Source organism: Calidris pugnax, unplaced genomic scaffold (assembly GCF_001431845.1).
Source record: "Calidris pugnax isolate Ruff unplaced genomic scaffold, ASM143184v1 scaffold54, whole genome shotgun sequence".
In the NCBI taxonomy this organism is placed as follows: Eukaryota; Metazoa; Chordata; class Aves; order Charadriiformes; family Scolopacidae; genus Calidris; species Calidris pugnax.
This window is the reverse complement of record NW_015090864.1, coordinates 10,678,198-10,698,391: the sequence shown is the minus strand read 5'-3', so window position 1 is coordinate 10,698,391 and position 20,194 is coordinate 10,678,198. Positions and strand designations below refer to the sequence as shown.

The window sequence follows — 20,194 nt, the reverse complement described above, 5'->3', positions numbered from 1 at the left end:
CAGGAGTTATACCTGCAGCATATAACTCTGCAGTGAGGAAAGAACAAATGGCCGGCCAGGTCTGCGAGTGTGCTGTGTGCCCATGTTCACACACACGTTTTCATACCCGAGCTGCTCTAAAAACATGAAAAAATCCAAACCCACAAACCTCTGCCTGAGGAGACTGTGCCAACCTGCTTTTCACCTGTGAAAATGAACTACCCAGATTAATTACCTGACAAATGCTGGACCACAGCTGTCAGCTCAAAATGAGTAGTGTGTCAACGAGAAACAAAACCGGAGATGTTCTGGAAGGGCTTTGTGTGCACCAGGTTTCTTTTTTTTCTTTTTCTTTTTTTTTTTTTTTTTTTTTTTTTTTTTTTCCCCTTTCCTGAGAATTTCCCCACTTTTTCTCCTACCTTTTTTTTTTTTTGCAGCACATTTTGATTAAATGATGTCAGTTTGAAGAGTCAGACCAAGAGGGTTGAAACCATTGCTGCCTAAACTATTACTCTTGCAGAATGATAATATCTTATTTTTAGAACATTGAAGCATGTCTCACCCTGGAGCTCAAACAGTGCTCTAATAGTTATTAATGGCAGCTGTCAGGTATGCATCTATTGACCAAGAATGAGTCACACTGGCCATACTAGAAGCCCCAGTTAGCTGGAAAGCTGGGGTTTTTTTTCTTGTTTTCTTTTTTTTTTTTTTTTTTTTTTTTTTTTTTTTTTTTGTCCTTTTTTTTTTCTCCTCTATCCTGAGAATTTCCCCACTGTTGCTACTACCTATTGTTTGTCTTGCAGTCATACCAAGGCTCTCTGGTCCTGGAGCACACCTGTGTTGGGATAACAGACATGGAGCAAAAGCGCTGCAAACCTCAAGGCTGTACAATTAGAACAGAATGGGGAATGCTAACAAGGTGGCTGCAGTATTAACCACTGCCACCAGTATCACACAGATGGTATTTGAAATGGTGATAGTTACATGAGCTTTATATTGGTTGAAGCTTTTTACTCTTCCTGATTCCCTTGGAGGACTCAGAAGTGGTACCAAAGTGGGCAGTTTTTCTCCTGGTGTAGACAAGGCAGATGCCCCCCATGCTCAAGTTGCTGAGTGCAGGATCCAAGCTGCTATCATGGCTCTGCATGGCTACAGGGTCAGTGCTGGCCATAGCAGGGATGTTTTACTACTTCTCCTCCCATATTGCCTAGGTCTGAAGCTGGCCAGAGATGCTGTGCAGAGTGGAAGGATGGGCAGGACAGCTCTAGTCCCATGGTAAACTTGGCCATAAATTGAAGACAGACAGTGCTTTGACCCCCAACTGTACCAATGAAGTCACACTCATGGCTTCACCAAAATATTCCCTTTTTATAAACTGGAAACTGAGGCAGGGGCTGATGGTGTGCCTGGCATCAGGCTTCGCGGGATCCAGGCACAGGGGCAGAAACTGAACCCAAATCCTGAGCTTTCACCCACCCCCTGCCTCGCCTGCCTGTCGGACTCATAAATGCTTCTTTGTGCTAATTTGACCGTAGAGAAAACGAGACTAAGAGACACTGCAGTTTGAAGGCTGCATATAGACTCGGGAAGGGTCCTGATCCTATAGTTGAAATATTTGCAATGCAGGCAAGGGCGCCCTGGAGTCAGCAGTGAGTGCGTAAATCACCGCTCAGCCTGGAGCCGCCTGAACTGCTACCCCATCCGTTACACCTCCAGTTGTTTGCAAAGCCTTTCTCCACCCAGGGGGAATTTTCAGTCAGATGCATGTAGAAATTCTCAGATTAATTTGATTTTTGGGGGGAGGCAGGGGGATTTAAGTGAGGGGGATTTTTTGTTTTTGTTTGTTTCTCCCCTCCGAGCTGCCTTTCATTGCGCATTTACTAGTTCTGGAAGACAACACCCTGCTGACACTTAGAGAAGCATCAGTGAATAAAGTCTGTTGTACAGGCTGCAAAGCCATCTGGACTTTCTACTGAAAAGGTTGGACATGGTTTTAGGCAAGATTTTATCACATCTGAAAAAAAAAAAAAAACTTCTGCACTCAGTACCTCTTCCAAGGTTGATGTCAAATATTTTTTTTCTTTTGTCAGTTGCAAAACAAAAAAATTGACAAACAGTTGGAAGGCAGTAAGGATGGAGATATAAATCTCTAGAGGAAGTTTTGTCAAAGGTAGTGGAGTATAAACAAAAAATAAATTAGTTTTGGTGTTATCAGAAACTGGACAGACTTTGATTTGTATAACAGTTTGTCTGGGTTTCCAGACCACCCAGACAACGCTTCTATGAGGCTAAGCACAGATTCACTCGACAGAAGAGGTGGGGAAAATGGTAAAACACATAATCACAGGAGGAGAGGGGATGAAGAAAGACAAGAAGACAAAGGTGCAATGGCAGACAGCTTTGAAATCTTTTGCTTTTTTGCTTTTATTGTTTGCAGGGGCTATGAGCAGCAAGTTTTACCTTGCTGTCTGTATTATTCAGCTCTTGAGTCCAAGAATTTTCTGTAGCCTTTGTTACAACCTCCCCAGGTTTTGGCAGGACAGTTCTGTAGACTGAAAAGAGTAGTGCAAGGCTTGTGTGCCAGCTCCTTGCTGAGGAGCCTGTGAGCAGAGCAGGAGGGAGAAACATGCTGGATGTAATTTACTGGAGTGCCCTTTAGGTTATGTGCATCTTAGCAAGGAGCTAACATCCAGCAATTACCTTAAAACCACAGATTGGTGACACGGTTTTATATATTCTGAGAGCTGGGTATGAAGTTGGTTATTCTTTTTCTCTCTGGAATTGCTGTCTGAATTTGGGGAGATTCTTTCTTACCCCATGGCTGTTCATGAAATCGTAGGCATGTAATACCAGACACCTTCGAGATCCTTAGAGGTATCCTTCCAGAGGTATGGTGTGCTGATAAAAGAAATTTATTCATATTTATAAGATGCCTTTTTTTTTTTGCTGCAAGCGAAGAATTACACATTCTATTTCTTGTCTTTGACACTTACTTACCTGAGCAAAATATTAAAGCTAGTTGTCTCTCAATTTAATCATCAGTTATATAGGAACAAATATATTTACCTGCATGACATGCATTTTATAGGATTTGGTCAATTTGTAGGTGAACTGCTTTGAGATTTTTGTGTGAGTAGTTAACTGAGTAAAAATAATTGGTTGTGAATTTAATCACTGGGTTTATCCGGTTATTTTTTGTCTTTTTCTTCCCAAGAAATTCTTTTTTTATTGCCCACAGTGAATAACTCACTTAAAGCAACTCTTCTATGATGAGGAAGTTTTCTTAAAGCTGTAAGAAATCCGAGCTGTAAGTGAAAGCTGTAACATGGCACTCATCTGTGTCCAGATCTCTCTCACCCCTCCCACGGGTATGGTCCCAAGGGAAGGTCATCCCATGGATGACCACACAGTGCCACTCCACAGTCTCCTGGCCTCACACTAAGTCCTTCCCTGGGCTCTTCCTTAAAGACAACTCTGCTGAGGCAACAGGTTTTGCCGAAGGGTTGTCACAGGGTTTAAAAAGACCGTTCCCAAATTCCAGGTGTGGAGACTTATTTAGGAGTTTCTTGACTGGAGATGGAGGGGAAGGTGATGGGGAAATATTTTAGAACATGGGCTAAAAGTAATGCTGAATTTTTAGCTTCAGATGCAGATTTGCAGCAGATATAAAAAAATAAAACTCTTTCTTAATTTCAGCAATGTTAATTACTTGTGTTTGCCCAGTAAGGGAAAGTAAGTCAGGAAGAGACTGGTTTTAGCCCTGGCCCCAGGCATACACCAGTCCCCAATGGCTCTGTGGGGTGTCTGAGTGGCAATCTGGATTCAGCAGAAGTCACAGTTCTGCCTCTCCTGGCACAAAGCCATCATAGATGATGAGAACTGTCCCTGCTAATTACACATTTGAGGAGAAGCCCAGAGAAGGGTGAGGTAACATGAAATGTAGATTGCCTTACCACCCCTCCCAGCCAAGGGAAAGGTTGTTAGCAAGGTTACATCCGGATTTCGAGAATCATTACAGCAAATGACAGCAAGATCTTTAACAACAAGAAAGGAAAAATCCCGATGTCTGTGAAGTAATTGCCACACAGTGTATTATATGACTTGCTCTGCAGTGATTCAGAAAGTTGAATCGTGCAGTGCCTTGCTGGGATCAGCAGTTCAGAATAGATTAAATTTGTTTTGGACACTGCCTGCACCCTGCTTTATCTAACAAAGCATATGTGTGATGGGGAAGGCTCTTAATAGCACAGCTCCTTAATGAGAACTATAAACACACAGGCGTAGATTATCAAAGTGATGCTCAAGGGATTTGAGCAAGCACTGTTCTCTCCCTGCTGTGAACATTTACCCAAGAGCTGCTAACTGGTTGGGCTTCAGGAAGAGAGTGGACCTCGAATAACCAAGAGTATTGTATGTGATGAGGGTTTTGCCACCGTTAGTGTCCAAAGGGTATGCGTTTTAATGCACCTAAGGAAGATAAAGTGAGGAAACAGAAAAATGGAAGGACATTTCTCAGATAAAGCATTGATTTTATTAAAGAGACAAGGAACATAATATGAATCTGAAATCTAGTTTTTTACAGAGAGCATAAAAGCCTTTTTACAGAGTTAGCCATTCCTAGGCACTGGTGGCTTTATAGAGCTTTTATCTAGTTAAAGAAAACCCATTTGTGCTAATTTAATATCTGTAGTGTACAACAGCTTGACACCTGAGGCTTGTCCTAAAGCAAGCACAAGGCTGCAAAGCGAACACTACTTCATTGTTTTGAATTATTCAGTACTTGCAGCCAACCTTATGTGTGCCTCTGTAGGAAGAAGGCTTTTGGGTTAAGGATCAGTAAAAGAAAAGAAAAAAGGCAAACAACCAGCCCCTCCTTTCTGGCATTTGTTAGCAGGTGCAGTATTGACTTCAAGAATGATTCTGCAAAATTGGTATGGACATTCTTCATTACCAGAGCGATAAATGCAGAGCTGTTCTCAGAAGAAGCAAAGCTGGAAACTGAGCGTGGCCTCCTTTAGGGAACAACTGTTCACGTCGATGGAAAAGCTTGTTTCCTCTAAATTCATTGAAATGGTACTTATTGGTAGCATCTTTTTAGAGCAAGATGAACGCAGACAGCAATGAATCAACCTCAAATAGAGGGGCTCATCTGTTAGCATCCTTACATTAACACACTAATGTGAATTTAAAGATTCTAATTAAACCTACATACAAAATGTTTTCCTACTAAATAGAAAACCGTACTTTTTGGAGGAGCTGGGGCATTTAGATTTGACAGCATTTCCTTTTTCAATAGTATGCTTATTTTATGTGTTCTATTTTCTTTCAGTCACTCCAGGGGGTTCTGAAACAAATAAAAAGATACATTATATTAAGTTTGATTGATTCCCTGTAGTCAAAGGATATATTGAGAAAACACAACATTTTTTTTTCACTGGGCTCTTAGAATAAATTCCTGTTTGATCTTTGTATTTCCTACTGTTGTGACAAATTTCTTTTGAGATATTTAACATTAATTAATCTAATTTACAGGATTACATAGTAGTACCTATGTGTAAATTCAGAAGTATTTTCATTGTAGAAGAATTCACATCACAGCTATCAGTTTATAAATTTGTCCATCTCTCTCCAAATGCCCCAATAAAACTTGCCCCCTCCCCTTTCAAACATGATATTGGTGTGAAAAAATTCAAAATTTTAAGAAAAAATTCTATGAACTGTGTCACAGTACCTTTTTGCCATTCATGACTTAAAAACTCATCAAAGAAATTTAAAAAAAAATTACTAGAAGACTTTTGGGTTCCCTAGTAAAAAAGATCCAGACACGGTGAAGGACTTTTAGCTTGCATTTAGCCACTCAAGAAACATCCAGTGAGAAGCCTATTGCAGTCTTTAATCATTGCTGGAGCACATGCTGGATATATGAACAATTCGTAAAATCTGATAAAATAGTTTTTAGTAGACCTCACATTTGTTAGAACAGGGTCGAATCTAACAGTCAAAGAAGTCATTGGGAAACCTCCCAGGCATAAAGATGCTGAGATTCACCAAAGATGGACCTTAACTAACCTTCCCATTCTACCTTTGTCTCATCTTGATTTCCCCATGCATGCTGTATCCTTCCAAGCCCAGGGCAGGGGGTAGCTATCATTTTTATAAAACCATAGGTTACTGAGAAATTCAAAAACACATGGTTGGAAGAAGGAATTTTCTATTCTGACTCCCCTTCTGGGAACTTTCGGGGCATTTTGTCATTCTTTTGTCTGCTACACAGGAACAATCTTCAAAGTCTGCCTGATACAGCAGCCAGCACAGTGCTGATATTTAGTAAATAATGATATGATCAACGGTGTGGAGGCAAATATGCTTTGTGGGGCCTTGGAATTGAACAGAGCAATCAGCCCCCAGCCAGGGTGAGGGGAGGAGGGGGAAGCAGCCAGCAAATAATCGCTCTGAGCCCATGAGCCCATTGCACAGTCCAGACAAGTTGGCCAAGTCAGACGAGGTCTCCTCAGCCACTGCGGAACCTGTATGAATGCAGACCAAATTCAGGATATTTATTGATTACAGAAATCAGGAATTCATTATGGTAGCTCAGGTAGCTCAGGATACGTAGCTAAAACATCTGTAATAGGACTATGAGCAGATGGGGGGGAGGAGTTGGTGAAAGTGATTCTTTTGACTGAATCAATAGAAGCAGTTGATCTTCCCCATCAATCTTGATAAGAAAACAGTGAGGATATTCAGTGTCAGAAGTGCACTATTGGAGTTTTCATTAGAAACTGAGAGTAGGAATGTGCACCCGGCTGCTGCCTGTGCAGAGCGCGCCCAATCCCCTCCAAGAAGCATGAATGAGAAGACCTCTCTGAATCAGGATGTGCACAGCATATAGCGGTGCAGTCAGCTGAAATGAAAACATAGAGCCAGACAAAATGAAACCACGTCCATCTAAGATAAAACAAAGCCCACATACACTGGCCCTGAGGGATAAGCCAAAACCAAACGTAATGATCAATACTGTAGGAGTTATGATCAGAGAGAAATAATTATAGCACGTCTCAAGGAAAGAACCACAATGAATTCCCTGTCAGTGCCTTGTTCTTTGAGTAATACTCTGTAAATGCCTGTGCATGCTGAAGGACAGCTGAGTTATGAGGGGCTGTGGACTGCGTCCTCCAGTCTGGCTGCAGAAGTCCTTGCAGGACCCTGCTTGGAGAGGTCCTCATCACCGTCAGTTCCATTTGCTTCACAGTTCCCTTGAGGGGTGGGTAAAAATTGTCCCCCTGTTATCTCTGGAGAAGTGGGACTCATGGCAAAGCAAGTGACTTGCACCAAGGTGGCAGGGAATGAACCCAGCCTGCAAACCGCTGCCCTCCTTCCTTCCACGGGCCACCCCTGCCTGTCCCTTCCTCCAGGTCCTTGTTCAGCCCTTTCCAGGGTGCTGGGGGAGCTCCTGACGTTAAATGGATGTTAGAAGACTGATGGTGGAGGGCAGCCCACGACGCTCAGCTATTTCTCTTCTCAAGGCTGCATCCTGAAGATGATGTAGTACCTGGGAAGAGCCTGACTAATTCATTGGCTCGAGGGTACAATCACTAAGCGATGAATCTCCAACTAGCTACAGCAAACTTATTTACAAGCCTGGGAAAAAGTGTGTTGTGTAGCAATTTGCTACACACCCTGACCAGGAGCAGTGCGTCAGGATTGATATTCTCTGTGCTGTGTTTTCTTCCCTTCCCATTTAGACACTGAGAATTCTCCACAGGAAAAAATACAAACTCCCACTGTCAATGAGTGCGTGTTTCCTTCTTGACCACTAAAAAGAACCAGGTGTGCATCTCCTTTTATCTGTGAAGGGAGTTGTGAACTTAATTCGACCCAATCCCCATTCATCGTGTTCAACATTTACCCCCCAAATGTCAGTAATTTTCTGGAAAATAAAGTACTTGGAAGACAGGCGAAACAGAGCTCTCGGTGATATCTGTATAGCAGAATATTTCTTCCATCCATATGCAAATCTAACCTTTTTGATATTTCAACCCTATAAACCCTAAGACAGGATTTCAATAGAAAATGTTTACTAAAGGCTTTCTCCTTTATAATCTATTGATTTTAATATCCTTACTACTCCTGTTGAATGTCAGTTTTACCCTGAAGACTCCCATTGCAAACTTGAACACATTTAATTATTTATACCATTTGAAATATTAGTGCTGAGAAATTACTAAAAGTTTTTGGTAATGGTATGATCTAAAGTTTGATTTTCCTTTGTGAATAACATGAGTAATTTGATATGGTAATCAAGGACAGATGAATACTTCAGACAACACAGTGCAGTTTTAATAGTAATGACATCTATTTTTTATTTTTTCAGCCTCCTTGTATATGTTAAAATATAGCTCTTTAAGTAAAGCAGGATCTCACAGACCTTTTTTCACAGTGAAAATTTTAGCATTATGTTTTCTTTCATCTGCCAGGCACCTGAACAGGTAAATGTTGCTTCCACCAGTGACAGTAGGCATTCAGGCAATGCTCATGTCTTGAGTGCAACCGAGAGAAGTTTTGTCCCTTGGTGTGGGCCTAGCAGCCTTATTTGCTTTACTCATATCACTGACTGTTTAGTAAGAACGAGCAAAGTTTTGGTCTCAAGGAAGTCTTCTCTGAGACAAATGTTTGTACAGAAAAAAATCTAAGTAAGGACCTGTGTCTCTTGTGTGCCTTGGCAAAAATTTTCAGAGTTCTGACTGTCCCTATCTTTTTATTTCCTTCTCCCTGGCCCCCTTGCCCCAAGGTGCTATTTCTCTGCCATTGGATGATTAGTGCAATTGCATGTACCTCTATTAATTGCACTGCATTTCTTTCACAAGGAATATTTTTACTCTTTTTTTCCCCCATCTTCTGAAATTTTCCCTTTATCTACTACCAACCTGATAGTCGTACAGAAGCTGCCAAGATGTATTTGGCTCTTGCTTTTACTCCAGATGGAGATTTTTATTTTCACTCATATCTGGCAGTAGGAAATGTGGTATCACCAAACACAACTTTTCTCTGAGATTAATTGTTTTGATAATAGAGAATAACAAACGAATGATTCCTTTTGTGTATGGTTTTTAAGTTATTTCTGGTGGCAGACAAATATTCTAGCCTGTATCCCAAAAGTTCAACCAGTCTCACAATAGCCATCAGTAGATGGATTTTTCTGGTTTATAACCTATCAGGAATGATCATCTGCATATGTGTATTTTAATAGCCTAGGATTATTGATTAACAGTAAAGCAAGAAAATCTCTGTAATGAAATCTATGGTTCTAAACTGAGCAGGGGTAAATGTACCAACTCTTATCTTCACCATATCTCTCCTGTATGCATTCGATATATTTGTAAACAGTTTTCTCTTTGTAAAATCATTGAAATCAAGTCTAAAGACTATATAGAGAGAAATGTTGCCAGTGATTTCAGTGCACGTGAATGGATCAGGCCAAACAGCTGCTCTGGCATGTATTAGAGCAGAAGGCAGCACACTACACCTCTTGTAACTTATGGGTATAGGTCAGAAATCTCACCCCATACCCAGCTCTGCCCCCAGCCAGCTTTCAGGGGTGGAATACTTAAGGCCCTGCAACTACACTGCATTACGTGCATCAATCCTCAAGGTATCATATCCCTTATAGGGCTGAGCCGTGCGTTTATTGACTTCTTATTTTTCTCCATCTGCAAAAATAGGCAGCTCCTTTTCCTCCTTTCCATTGTACTTTGAAATATCCATTTGAAAACTTTGGGCAATATGAAGCTTGTAAATGACCTCTCAGTTAGACACTGCGTTTCTGGTTGTTTTTCCTGCATCCTACGTGTATTCAGGTCTGTCTTTCCATTGCTTCTATTAATTTCACTGGCATCATTTTAGGCAATGGATTCAAGACGAAAAATATTCGCCTGACTTATGTTAGCTAAGAGGCTTCACATTTAATGGATTTGCTGTTCTTTAATGTCCCAGGTCACTCCTTGAGATCAGCAAATGTCTAATTCCTTATCGTGCCCAAATGTTATCTGAAGTCATGTCGTTATTTTGCCTTTAGTGTGTCTCTTTGCTCTCTGGCTTTGGAACCTATTGCCAAATGAAGTAAAGAAAGCTCTGACTGTGGGGATTTCTAAATCCAAAGTTAAAAGTTATTTGTTCTATTTAGCATTTTTAAAACGATTCTTGTAGGAATTGTATGTGCCTCTAAGCTAATTAACACTTAACGAGTGCAAAATGCCCTGGGATGCAGATTTGGAGGGTACTCCAGAAGTGCAGGCATGGATTGGACTGCAGTACTGCAGGAGATGAAATTTATGATTTGATTCTTTTTTTAAATGATGGTGCAGATAGTTTTATTGAGACACTCTTTTTTTTTTCTTTATTTCTGGTCTAAATAAAGCTGATCAGATTTTCAGTCCACCATATGGGACCCAGTTATATCAGTCCTGCAAATACACTTTAGTTTTCCGTTATGGATGAAGTCACTCTTCAGTAGGGAAAACAAGTTTAGGAGCAAACTTTCATATTATGAAAGACAGGCAGTGTTCCAGCGCTGAGCACTTAGCCGGAGCATCAGGAAATCAGAACACCTGGCTGTGCCCAGCTCCATGCTATTCCCCTGGACCAGTCCCTCACCCTTTTAGTGCCTTCACTCATTCATCTGTAAAGCAACTATAATTGCATTTATATCACAAGGGTGCCTTGATGCTTGACAAATGAGAATTGACCCAAAATTCATCCTTCAGAAGCTCTGTATGAGCAATACTTTGCTCACATGGTGGTTGTGGACAATTAGATTAGAAGAGGTATAAACGCAGTCAAAGTGAAATTCCATTTAGGAACTGTCAAACTGTTCTTGATAATTTTTCTTAGTTTTCATCTAATTCTAGTGTAGAATTTTGTATGCATCTCCCAAAAAGGTTTTATATGCCTCTTTCCTTCTTTTGCAACAAGCCAGCGTATATTTATTCTGTGTTATATTAAACTGTCTTTTTGGGTAAATGGTTTGTTCCCAGAGCAATACCTTGAAAATCTGCATTTAGCAAAACAAAGAAAAATTATTATGTCAAAGAAATCCTATTTGAGTAAATTGCAATTACTTGCAAGGACTGTCCATGGAAAAAATACTCCAGGTTTTATGAAAAGAGTGTTGCCCATTTGTGGTTATGTTTTATTTAATTGGACTTTTTATATTTGCTGTAATGATGTTTAAAAATTAAGCTGACTTTCTGCAACAAACTGTAGAAACATATGGTGTACAGCCCGCAGAGGCTCTCAGAGCCGGTAGTATTACTGATAATATTTGTGAATTAGAATCTGCTTGTCTCTGAAAAATAGCTGTGTTTTCCCCCAATTTAAAATACTGTGTTTTCACCAGCATGTTTTCATCAATGTTAACAGTTTGGGGAAAAAAAATAATGGATATGATCTTCTTAAATACATTTCCTTACTTCTGTATGAGTCTGAATCTGTCATGGTAAGGGAGGCTGAATATCAGACTCAGCCTCTCCTCCGTGGGTGCCATGAGCCCACTTAACGAAATCAGGTGAATTCAAAGGTGCCTGTTTTACCAGGACCTCCCCCAGGTAGGTCAGCTCAGCACTAGGAGAAAAACTGGAATTGTTGCATGGTCAAGCCACTTTTCCTAACAAAGGCACAATCATTTGGCACTAAGCAGGTTGCTGGATGCCAGGAAGTCTCCTGTCAGCACCCCAGAGTAAGATCCAGCCCCCGGGAACTGCTCCCAGAAGGATTTGTAGATACAGCTTGGCTTCTCACAGGAAATCATACGGCTCAAATGAAAAAAGAAAAAAATGCCTTGGATCTTACTTTTATATATTCAGACTTGCAAAGCACTTCAAGAACAACTCATGCTCACAAACAGCATTTCTCTGACTTATCTCTAATGTATGCTTGAAAGGCTCTGTGCCAAACAAAGTGCAGAGATTAAGTAAATGAAAAGATACTAAACTTTGCAGCAGGGAAACGGTCCAAGTAGTGGTGTTCTCAGGAGCACCAGAGCTGGTTTAGGTTCACACTCATCCATACACAGTCTGCAGAATTCACTTTTAGGCCTTGTACCCTGCTTGGCTTCTGTAACCAGCTTCCCAAGGCTCTCCCTGGTGACTGGACTCACTCCAGACCTGAGGTTCAGACCACACAGCCTCTAGTGGTTTGTTGAGACATGCGTCCACCTCTTCAGCTCATGACAATAAAATGCTTTAAGGCACCAACAAATTTCCTGTGAACTGAATCTGGACCAAGGTCTAGGAAGCTGAAAAAAGTCAACCTTCTCCCTTTTCCATTAGTCCTAGTCAATACAGGTTGTTAGCTTAAATTCAGTTAATTTGGCCATTTCTGAGGGTGAAGTGGGTAGTCAACAGAGAGATACTCCTTTTATCTTTGCTTGAGTAGGTGGTGTCTAATTCTTAAAAGGTCCTCTCAGCAGTTGACAGCAGGTGACTAATCTGCAGAAACGCCCAAGTGCCTCAATCAAAGAAAGTGAAAAAATTCTTTCTGACTGTGTCTTTCAGGATTTTGCCGACTCCATATACCAAATGGTTGCACAGAAGTTCCGGGAGCTGACAGACAATTTCACTTCCATGCATGCACGTCACAAAACTCTTGCAAGCATTGTGATGACCAAAGGTAAGATATCCTCTCATTCATTTTTCTCTGGCATTTTTCATGACTAAGTAATACATTATTTACCTGGCCCACAGCATTGACGGATGCCTTTACTCCCACACAGAAAAATAAATAGTAATGCAGAGAAAAGAAACATTAAATATTTACACCTCAAGTAAGTTCACACAAAAAATATTGGCAACAGAGGTAAAGATTTATTCATAAATATGTCCCTACATTACTTCGTTTACAGGACAGAACACAGACCCGCCTGATTTTGTATTTCCTAATAGATGGGGTAGTTTTAGTTATCAATAAAAAGTTGTATTATTTATTAATTGCTTTTTTAGATCGGGAAACACTGAGGTCTTGTTGTACAAGGCTACCATAAACCTTGTTTTAGACTGACAATGAAAGCAAATCTCAGCCCATTTCCTTTCCAGTCAAAAGAAACAAAACCCAGAGCATGTGTAGTTTTAATTCTGCTCTGCTCTGACTGTGGGAAATATCTATCCTTATCAGCAGGGCCAAAATTTTATGTTCACCCCGTTAAGACTTAACTGATGGACACATACTACGCAAAAATCTTTAGCCCTTTCATGAAACTGTAACATAGAGGGTCTGTCTCTTTTTGTGAGCTCACCTCAGTTGGGGCACCTCAGTATTTATGAGGATGTCAGCGGTGGAGATGCTGCCATAAACTTCATTCTCACTCAGATGCGCGGAGCAGTGGATTGAGTTTAGAAATGAGAGGATAAGCTCAGAGGGAAAAGGCATGTATAATTCATCTATGCTTGTCTTACTCCTTCCTTTCAACAATTACATTAGCTAGATTCAATAGGGACATTTGTGAATACTGCGAGGCAGCAGGATGGAGACAGGATTATCTGCTGGATCTTTTCCAACTACAGAAACTAAATACAGCTAAGAGTTCTGTGCAGAGTAACTTATTCTCCTCCTTTCTGATGTGAAAACAGTGAGAAATTAGAAGTAGGGAACTTAACTTAAAAGACTTTTCCATCTCTGGTTGGAACTGAACTGTTCCTCAGGTAAATTTGTTATTATTTTGCTTAGTCTGCTTTGGTTTGTTATTTTTTATACTACTTTGGGATCTGGGATAATGGATGAGACTTCCATTTTTTAAGTGCTGAAAAGGCACAATGTTGTACAAAGACAAAACAGGGTGTGTAAGTTCTATAGACCACAGGAGACATACTTAGTATCAAGAAAAGTAAAAGGGAGAGTGCGATTGACTGGGATGTGATAGATGCACACTAGACCCAGCACACCAGCTGTCTCATCATAGTCAGATCTCTTGACTGTGGCACTCATCAGATTTAAACAAAGTGCTATAATTCAGTTATAGGAGCTCTTTCCAACCAGGACCACAGGAAGAATGTTTAGATATGTCTTTTTAAAGAAGCTAAGTCACAGGAGCCAAGCATTGTTGCTTTAACCACTTTTCAAGGGGATACTGTACCCAGCTCAGTGTCCCTGTTCAGTTTTTTTACACTCAGTATGTATTTTCCCTGTCAGAATTCCAGTCCATTCCTACCTTGCCAAGTAACAGTCCATGCATCCTTTAGCCCAGGTCTAGACCTACTTTAAAAAGCATAATGGAGCCCATGCAGCATCGTTGCTATATGACCAAAGAAGCAGTCTGTGGTGGGTTGACCCTGGCTGGATGCCAGGTGCCCATCAAAGCCACTCTGTCACTCCCCTTCTAAGCTGGATGGGGGAGAGAACATAAAACAAAAGTGTCATGGGTTGAGATAAGGCTAGGGAGGTAACTCATCACAGGCAAAACAGACTCAACACAGGAAAATTAATTTAATTTATTACCAATCAAGTCAGAGTAGGATAATGGGAAGTAAAACCAAATCTTAAAACACCTTCTTCCCACCCCTTCCTTCTTCCCAGGCACAACTTCACTCTGGACCTCTCTGCCTCCTCTCCCGAGCGGTGCAGGGGGACGGGGAATGGGGGTTGCAGTCAGTTCTTCACACCTTGTTTCTGCTGCTCCTTCCTCTTCACACTCTTCCTCTGCTCCACCGTGGGGGCCCTCCCACAGGAGACAGTCCTTCATGAACTTCTCCAAAATGAGTCCTTCCCATGGGCTGCAAGTACTGCTCTAGTGTTGGTCCTTTCCAGAGGATGCAGTCTTTCAGGAACAGACTGCTCCAGTGTGAATGTCCCCCCAGGGTCACAAGTCTTGCCAGCCAGCCTGCTCCAGGGTGGCCCCCTCTCTCCATGGGGCCACAATTCCTGCCAGGGGCCTGCTCCAGCATGGGCTTCCCATGGGGTCACAGCCTCCTTTGGGCATCTACCTGCTCCGGCGTGGGGTTCTCCAGGGGCTGCAGGCGGATATCTGCTCCACTGTGGACTTCCATAGGCTGCAGGGGAAAGCCTGCCTCACCATGGTCTTCACCACGAGCTGCAGAGGAATCTCTGTTCTGGCACCTGGAGCATGTCCTCTACCTCCTTCTTACTGACCTTGGTGTCTGCGGAGTTGTTGCTCTCACATATTTTCACTCCTCTCTTTGGCTCCTGCTGCACAGCAGTTTTTTCCCCTCCTTAAATATGTTATCTCAGAGGTGCTACCACCATCACTGATGGGCCAGCCTTGGCCACTGGCAGGTCCATCTTGGAGCCAGCTGGCATTGGCTCTACTGGACGTGGGGGAAGCTTCGAGCAGCTTCTTACAGAAGCCACCCCTGTAGCCTCATCTGCTACCAAAACCTTGCCACACCAAGGCAGTGCACAGTCATATAAGGGACAGTGTAAAACCCCACACCATATGGGAAGGAAAGCCACCCAAAGCGGTCATAAATTCCAACATCTGAGAGGGTGCAGTGCTAGGGGAGGGAAGGGGCACATCCAGAGCCCTGCTAGTCCTGCTGGGCAGCTGGGGCTGATGATGCCCCTTCTTTGGGAAACGGGTAAAAGTGTCCTCCCACTGGGTTTTTATATGAGTCCTGTGCCCTTAGTGAGATTGTACACATTTGTATTTCATATTTCTTCTTAGTCAGCATTAAGACAAAGTGTAATTTTGCTTATGTTCACAAACCACTTCCCTCGGGGCTTCTTTTTTAATTTTGAATTCCTTTTTATGAATTCCTTCAATCTGTCAGCCATCCAATTTGTCAATATCTTACCGGCTTTGTGGAGCCCAGAATAGAAACTCACAGATATGAAGTGATTCACAGAAGATGCAAAGTTAGAAACAGCCTTATATTGGTACATTTTCCAGGAAGATTTGAGTTCATTCCAGCACAAGAATGTCTGCCAACGACGGCAAGACGAATCATTTGCCTTTTGTGTCATTATTTTCTGTACTGAAGTTGTAAATTTGTGGTCTGTTCCCCACCATCATTCCCAGAGATAGTAAGAATCTTGACACACTCTGTTCAAAGATGGCACAGGCAGGTTTTTCACATAAAACACCCAAATAAGTACCAATTTCCTGTGTTTTTAACATATAATTTGGCAGAAATACCCTTAGATCTCTGCAAACAAATTATTAATGCCATCAACAAAAACAAATCTGGTAAAGTCTTGTTGCATTTCGTACTCTACACAACCATAACAGAAAAAAATTAATTTATTTTTATTTTCATTTCAATTTAATGTCATCCCGACTAGAAACAGATTTATCTGTGCTTGTACAGTTTTCAGACAAAGCTAGTAAAAAGCACAATGTGATTCTGTGATAACTGCTGTTAAGATAATACAAAATCTCTACAGACGAAACAGAAGTGTGCTAGATTGGTTTTCTTTTCCTGAACTCTGACATTTTTTCTGCCGTTTCAGTTTCCCATGGAAACCAAAGAGAGTTACATCTGGGCACTGTAATTGACTTATGCTGTAGCACCCAGGGCAAATTCCAAAGTAGGAGAAAGAAAAAAATGTAGAAAATTATGTTATTGACTGACTGTGAATGTTCCACAGTAATAAATTGCCAGTCAGAAAAACAGACAGTCCAATGTATTTAGATATACTTTGCTTTGAATTGTGATGAAAAGTTAAAATCTCAACGCATTTTTGTGAAAGCAAGTTTTCAAACATTTGATTAGTAGACATCAAGATAACCTTGAAAAAATCTGCAGAGGTAGGAGCAAATGATCACACTGGATACCAGATGATGTGATGTTATCTGATGTAATACAATAATTGAATATAATAATAATTCAAAAACTAGCATAACATATCTTGAACTAAACATTTCAAAAGATGGAACATTTGAAGTAAATTATTTAACAATTCTCCAGTTGTAATGTATTTGAAATCTGCGTGTTCTGTAACACAGTCTAATTTTATTGAAACATCCAGAAGAGATTGTTCTATCAAAAAAATTTTTTTGATTGACTCTAGGAAAAATTGTTCAACAAGTAAGACATTGCATTCAAATCTCCCATGTACAGCAAGCTGTAATTCCACAGAATATCTTTAAGTAGAACAAGTATACTTGTTACTGTAGCATAGTTTTAATATGATCACCTAAGTACAGGCATTTTTCTCAGTAGTAAAACTTCGGGGAAAGAAGGAGAAAGGGGAGACATTTGGGTTTATGGCATTTGTCTTGCCAAGTAACCATGAACTATCATTATCTCAATCCACGAGTCTTTTTGCCTTCCTTCTATTTTCTCCCAGTCCCATAGGAGAGAGGAGTGAGCGAGAGGCTGGGTGGGTGTTTGGCTGTTGGCCAGGGTGAACCAATATTTCACTTCAGGATGTGCAGTAACAAGAGATGGACATAATGTTTCTTGCTGTCACTGATAAAGGTGACCTACCAGCTCCCCCACTTTCCTATGTGACTCTGTCTTTCAGGTGCAATTTGGACATCTTGGTTTGACCCACTCAGCTGCTGTACCTTTTTATTGAGAAGTTTGCAGGGAGAAATAATATTTTTATTATTACTATTATTAGGCCAGTTGATACAGTGGGGAAAAATCAAGAGCAAGCAAGCTAATATTTTCTAACACAAGCAAACAAATGCAAAACTGGAGCACTCTCACGTACCTCCATCCCTGATAGACAAAGTCACAGATTATCAGATCACAGGAGACCGAGGAGCCGCTGGCGAGAAGCAACTCTTGCAAGGCTTGGCAAAGAGCACGATCCTGTCCCACCAGCAGTCACTGGGCAGGGCAACCAGCTTTACCAGCTTTACCAGTGCATGGGCCAGCAAGGAGGGAGCATGGACAGTCTCCAGCTGGGACATAGGAAGCCCCAGCCCTGGTGGGACATGAGGTGGGAAGTGGGGGTGTGAGCTGCACACTAAGTGCTTCAATCTATAGCCAGGCGCCATTCGTAGTGTTTATTTACACCACGGACAGAATTTGCCTTTGCCAGCTCTGAAGAGCTATGGGCATACATTTGTGCTCTACCTGAAATCGCCGGACGCAGTAAAGAATTCCTGTCACCAGTGCAGAGATGATCTATTATTACCGAGGCCCTTTTTGCAAAAAAACCTCCCATAATCATTAGGGACGAAATGAGACTGCTATTTAAACACTATTTTCCCATTTGTGTTTGACAAATCTTAGCAGTTTAAATACTGATAGGAACTTTTTGTCATGCTTTCTGTTAAAAATGAAGCATTAAGAAAGTTCAGTCCTTTCACAGGAGCGTGGCATTCATAGAAAAAGGTTATGAGCTGATTTCTCACTTCAATTTTCTCTCTTCTTCTATCTTTTTTTTTTTTTGGCTGACAATCATTTTGATGTTAAGAGCAAACTAGGAGGTCTTCTCAGTTATCTTGTATGAAATAAAGATGAACTGGACAAAAGAGCTCTAAATAGCAATTTCATGCTGTGATAAAAGATGAGAAATTATCATCCGTATCTCATGGAACGGATCTTAATCATTGCTAAGTGGAATAACAGAGAAAAGTAAAGTTGACAATACGTCTCCATGGATCTTTACAGTCATATTAAGACTCATAAAGCCTGACATCTAAGTACAGCCAGGAATATTGATGGCCAATTGATTTCTGATCCTTAGTTTAAATAGGCAAGTTGCAAAGTAGTAAAATACAGTGGAAAATTCAGGCCCTATGTAGAGTATCAATCTGCTCCATGTCAGGTGGGATTCAAGTAGCCAAATCAGTTAGAGGAACTGTGAATAATTTACAGGTTAGTGCCTAGGGGAAATTCCTTCAAGAAGAGAGTTCCAAGAGTAATTTAGGCTCTTGGGTCCTATTTGCATAGTTAGGTGGATGCTAAAAGCCTAGTCCCAGTGAGACTCAGAGTTTCAATGAGACTTAGATTCCCAAGCTGGAAATTGGGTGCCCAATTGCTGACATGCTCTTGAAAATCTCTTGAGGTCTCTTCACCTTATGTTGTCTGGTGCTCTTAATGATGCGGTGGAAAGTCATTTGACATTCCTGGAAATATTATCCACTTCTTATACGTGCCCCGATGACCCATTTTCACAAAATATTTTAAAGAAGGTAAATTAATATGTAGTTAGAAACCATATATGTTACTCTTTCTCAGAAATCTGTTTTCTTCTGGTTATAAACCTTAAACCAATAATCTTCAGATTCTCTCTAAATAATTTTGAACTCCATAAGAGCATCTCTTTCCCACAGCTGCAAATCTGTTCCTGGATTTGCTAATATGGACCTATACTGGGCAAACTAGGATCCCTGCAGACCAACAGATTTAGGTTTCCAAATTTCTGCTCAAAGGACATCTGAGGTTTTTGTAATTTAACCTGTGGCTCCACCAGGTTCATCGCTTCTTTTAAAATACAGGCTTAGGCATGCCACTGCAAACACTCCTCCTTCAAGAGCACCGTTGGGTATTTCTTCATCTCTTCTGTTAAATCAGTGCTAAGGAACAGAAAATAGTTCAAGATATATTACTTAGAAACAGAAAATATGAGATGGAACATAGCCCTGTAGGCTGCTGTACTTGCACAGAGTGAGGAAAAACAGGTTCAAGGTCATCTGTGCAGATCTGATTATATATTTTACACTAAACAGAAATTAGATAAAATGTATGCACCAGGTGGGATAACGTACAGAACCAGGGATTCACTTTTGGAGGTGAGGATCCCAACCAGCACCTCACACAGCCCTTCACTGCTGTTTTTGGCTAACTTAACTGTCCTCTTAGCTGTTTGGTAGCACAGGCTCAGCAAGAATGGGGGAAAACACCCCTCTCGTATCAGCAATTTCAGGCATTCCCATTGTACAATGACCCAGCCTGGGAAGGGAATTGAGCCTCCATTTTCCACCTGCTGTCCAAGCTTTAGGTATCTCCAGAACTTCTTACTAGTGCCTTCTGTGCAACTCCAGTGACAAACATCTTTCCTACTGTGCCCATGGGTTTTACTGGTTTCCATTTCAGAGCAGTTAGCTCTTCTCAGATGCTGAGCCTTTTATCCCAGACCATTTACTATCTCTGGACTTAGGTTCTTTCTGTTTAAAGAATATTTCTGATTGAAATAGTAACTGATGCCTCTCAAAACCTGGATGCAGGCAAGGCCCTGTCTTTGTGTCACATACAATTGGATTGACCACACGCATGGATATAATAGTTAACATAAAACATGTAAATGAAAA

At 41.1% G+C, this 20,194-nt stretch overlaps 1 protein-coding gene across 1 annotated transcript in view; it reads left to right on the top strand.

The window, feature by feature from the left end:
- The window catches only part of ADARB2 (adenosine deaminase, RNA-specific, B2 (inactive)), a 112,349-nt gene that overhangs the window by 37,396 nt on the left and 54,759 nt on the right, over positions 1 to 20,194 (top strand). Inside the window, exon 3 of the mRNA XM_014945189.1 lies at positions 12,531 to 12,645. Within this exon, the coding sequence (XP_014800675.1) occupies positions 12,531 to 12,645 (115 nt within the window). The remainder of the gene's footprint in view (positions 1 to 12,530; positions 12,646 to 20,194) is intronic.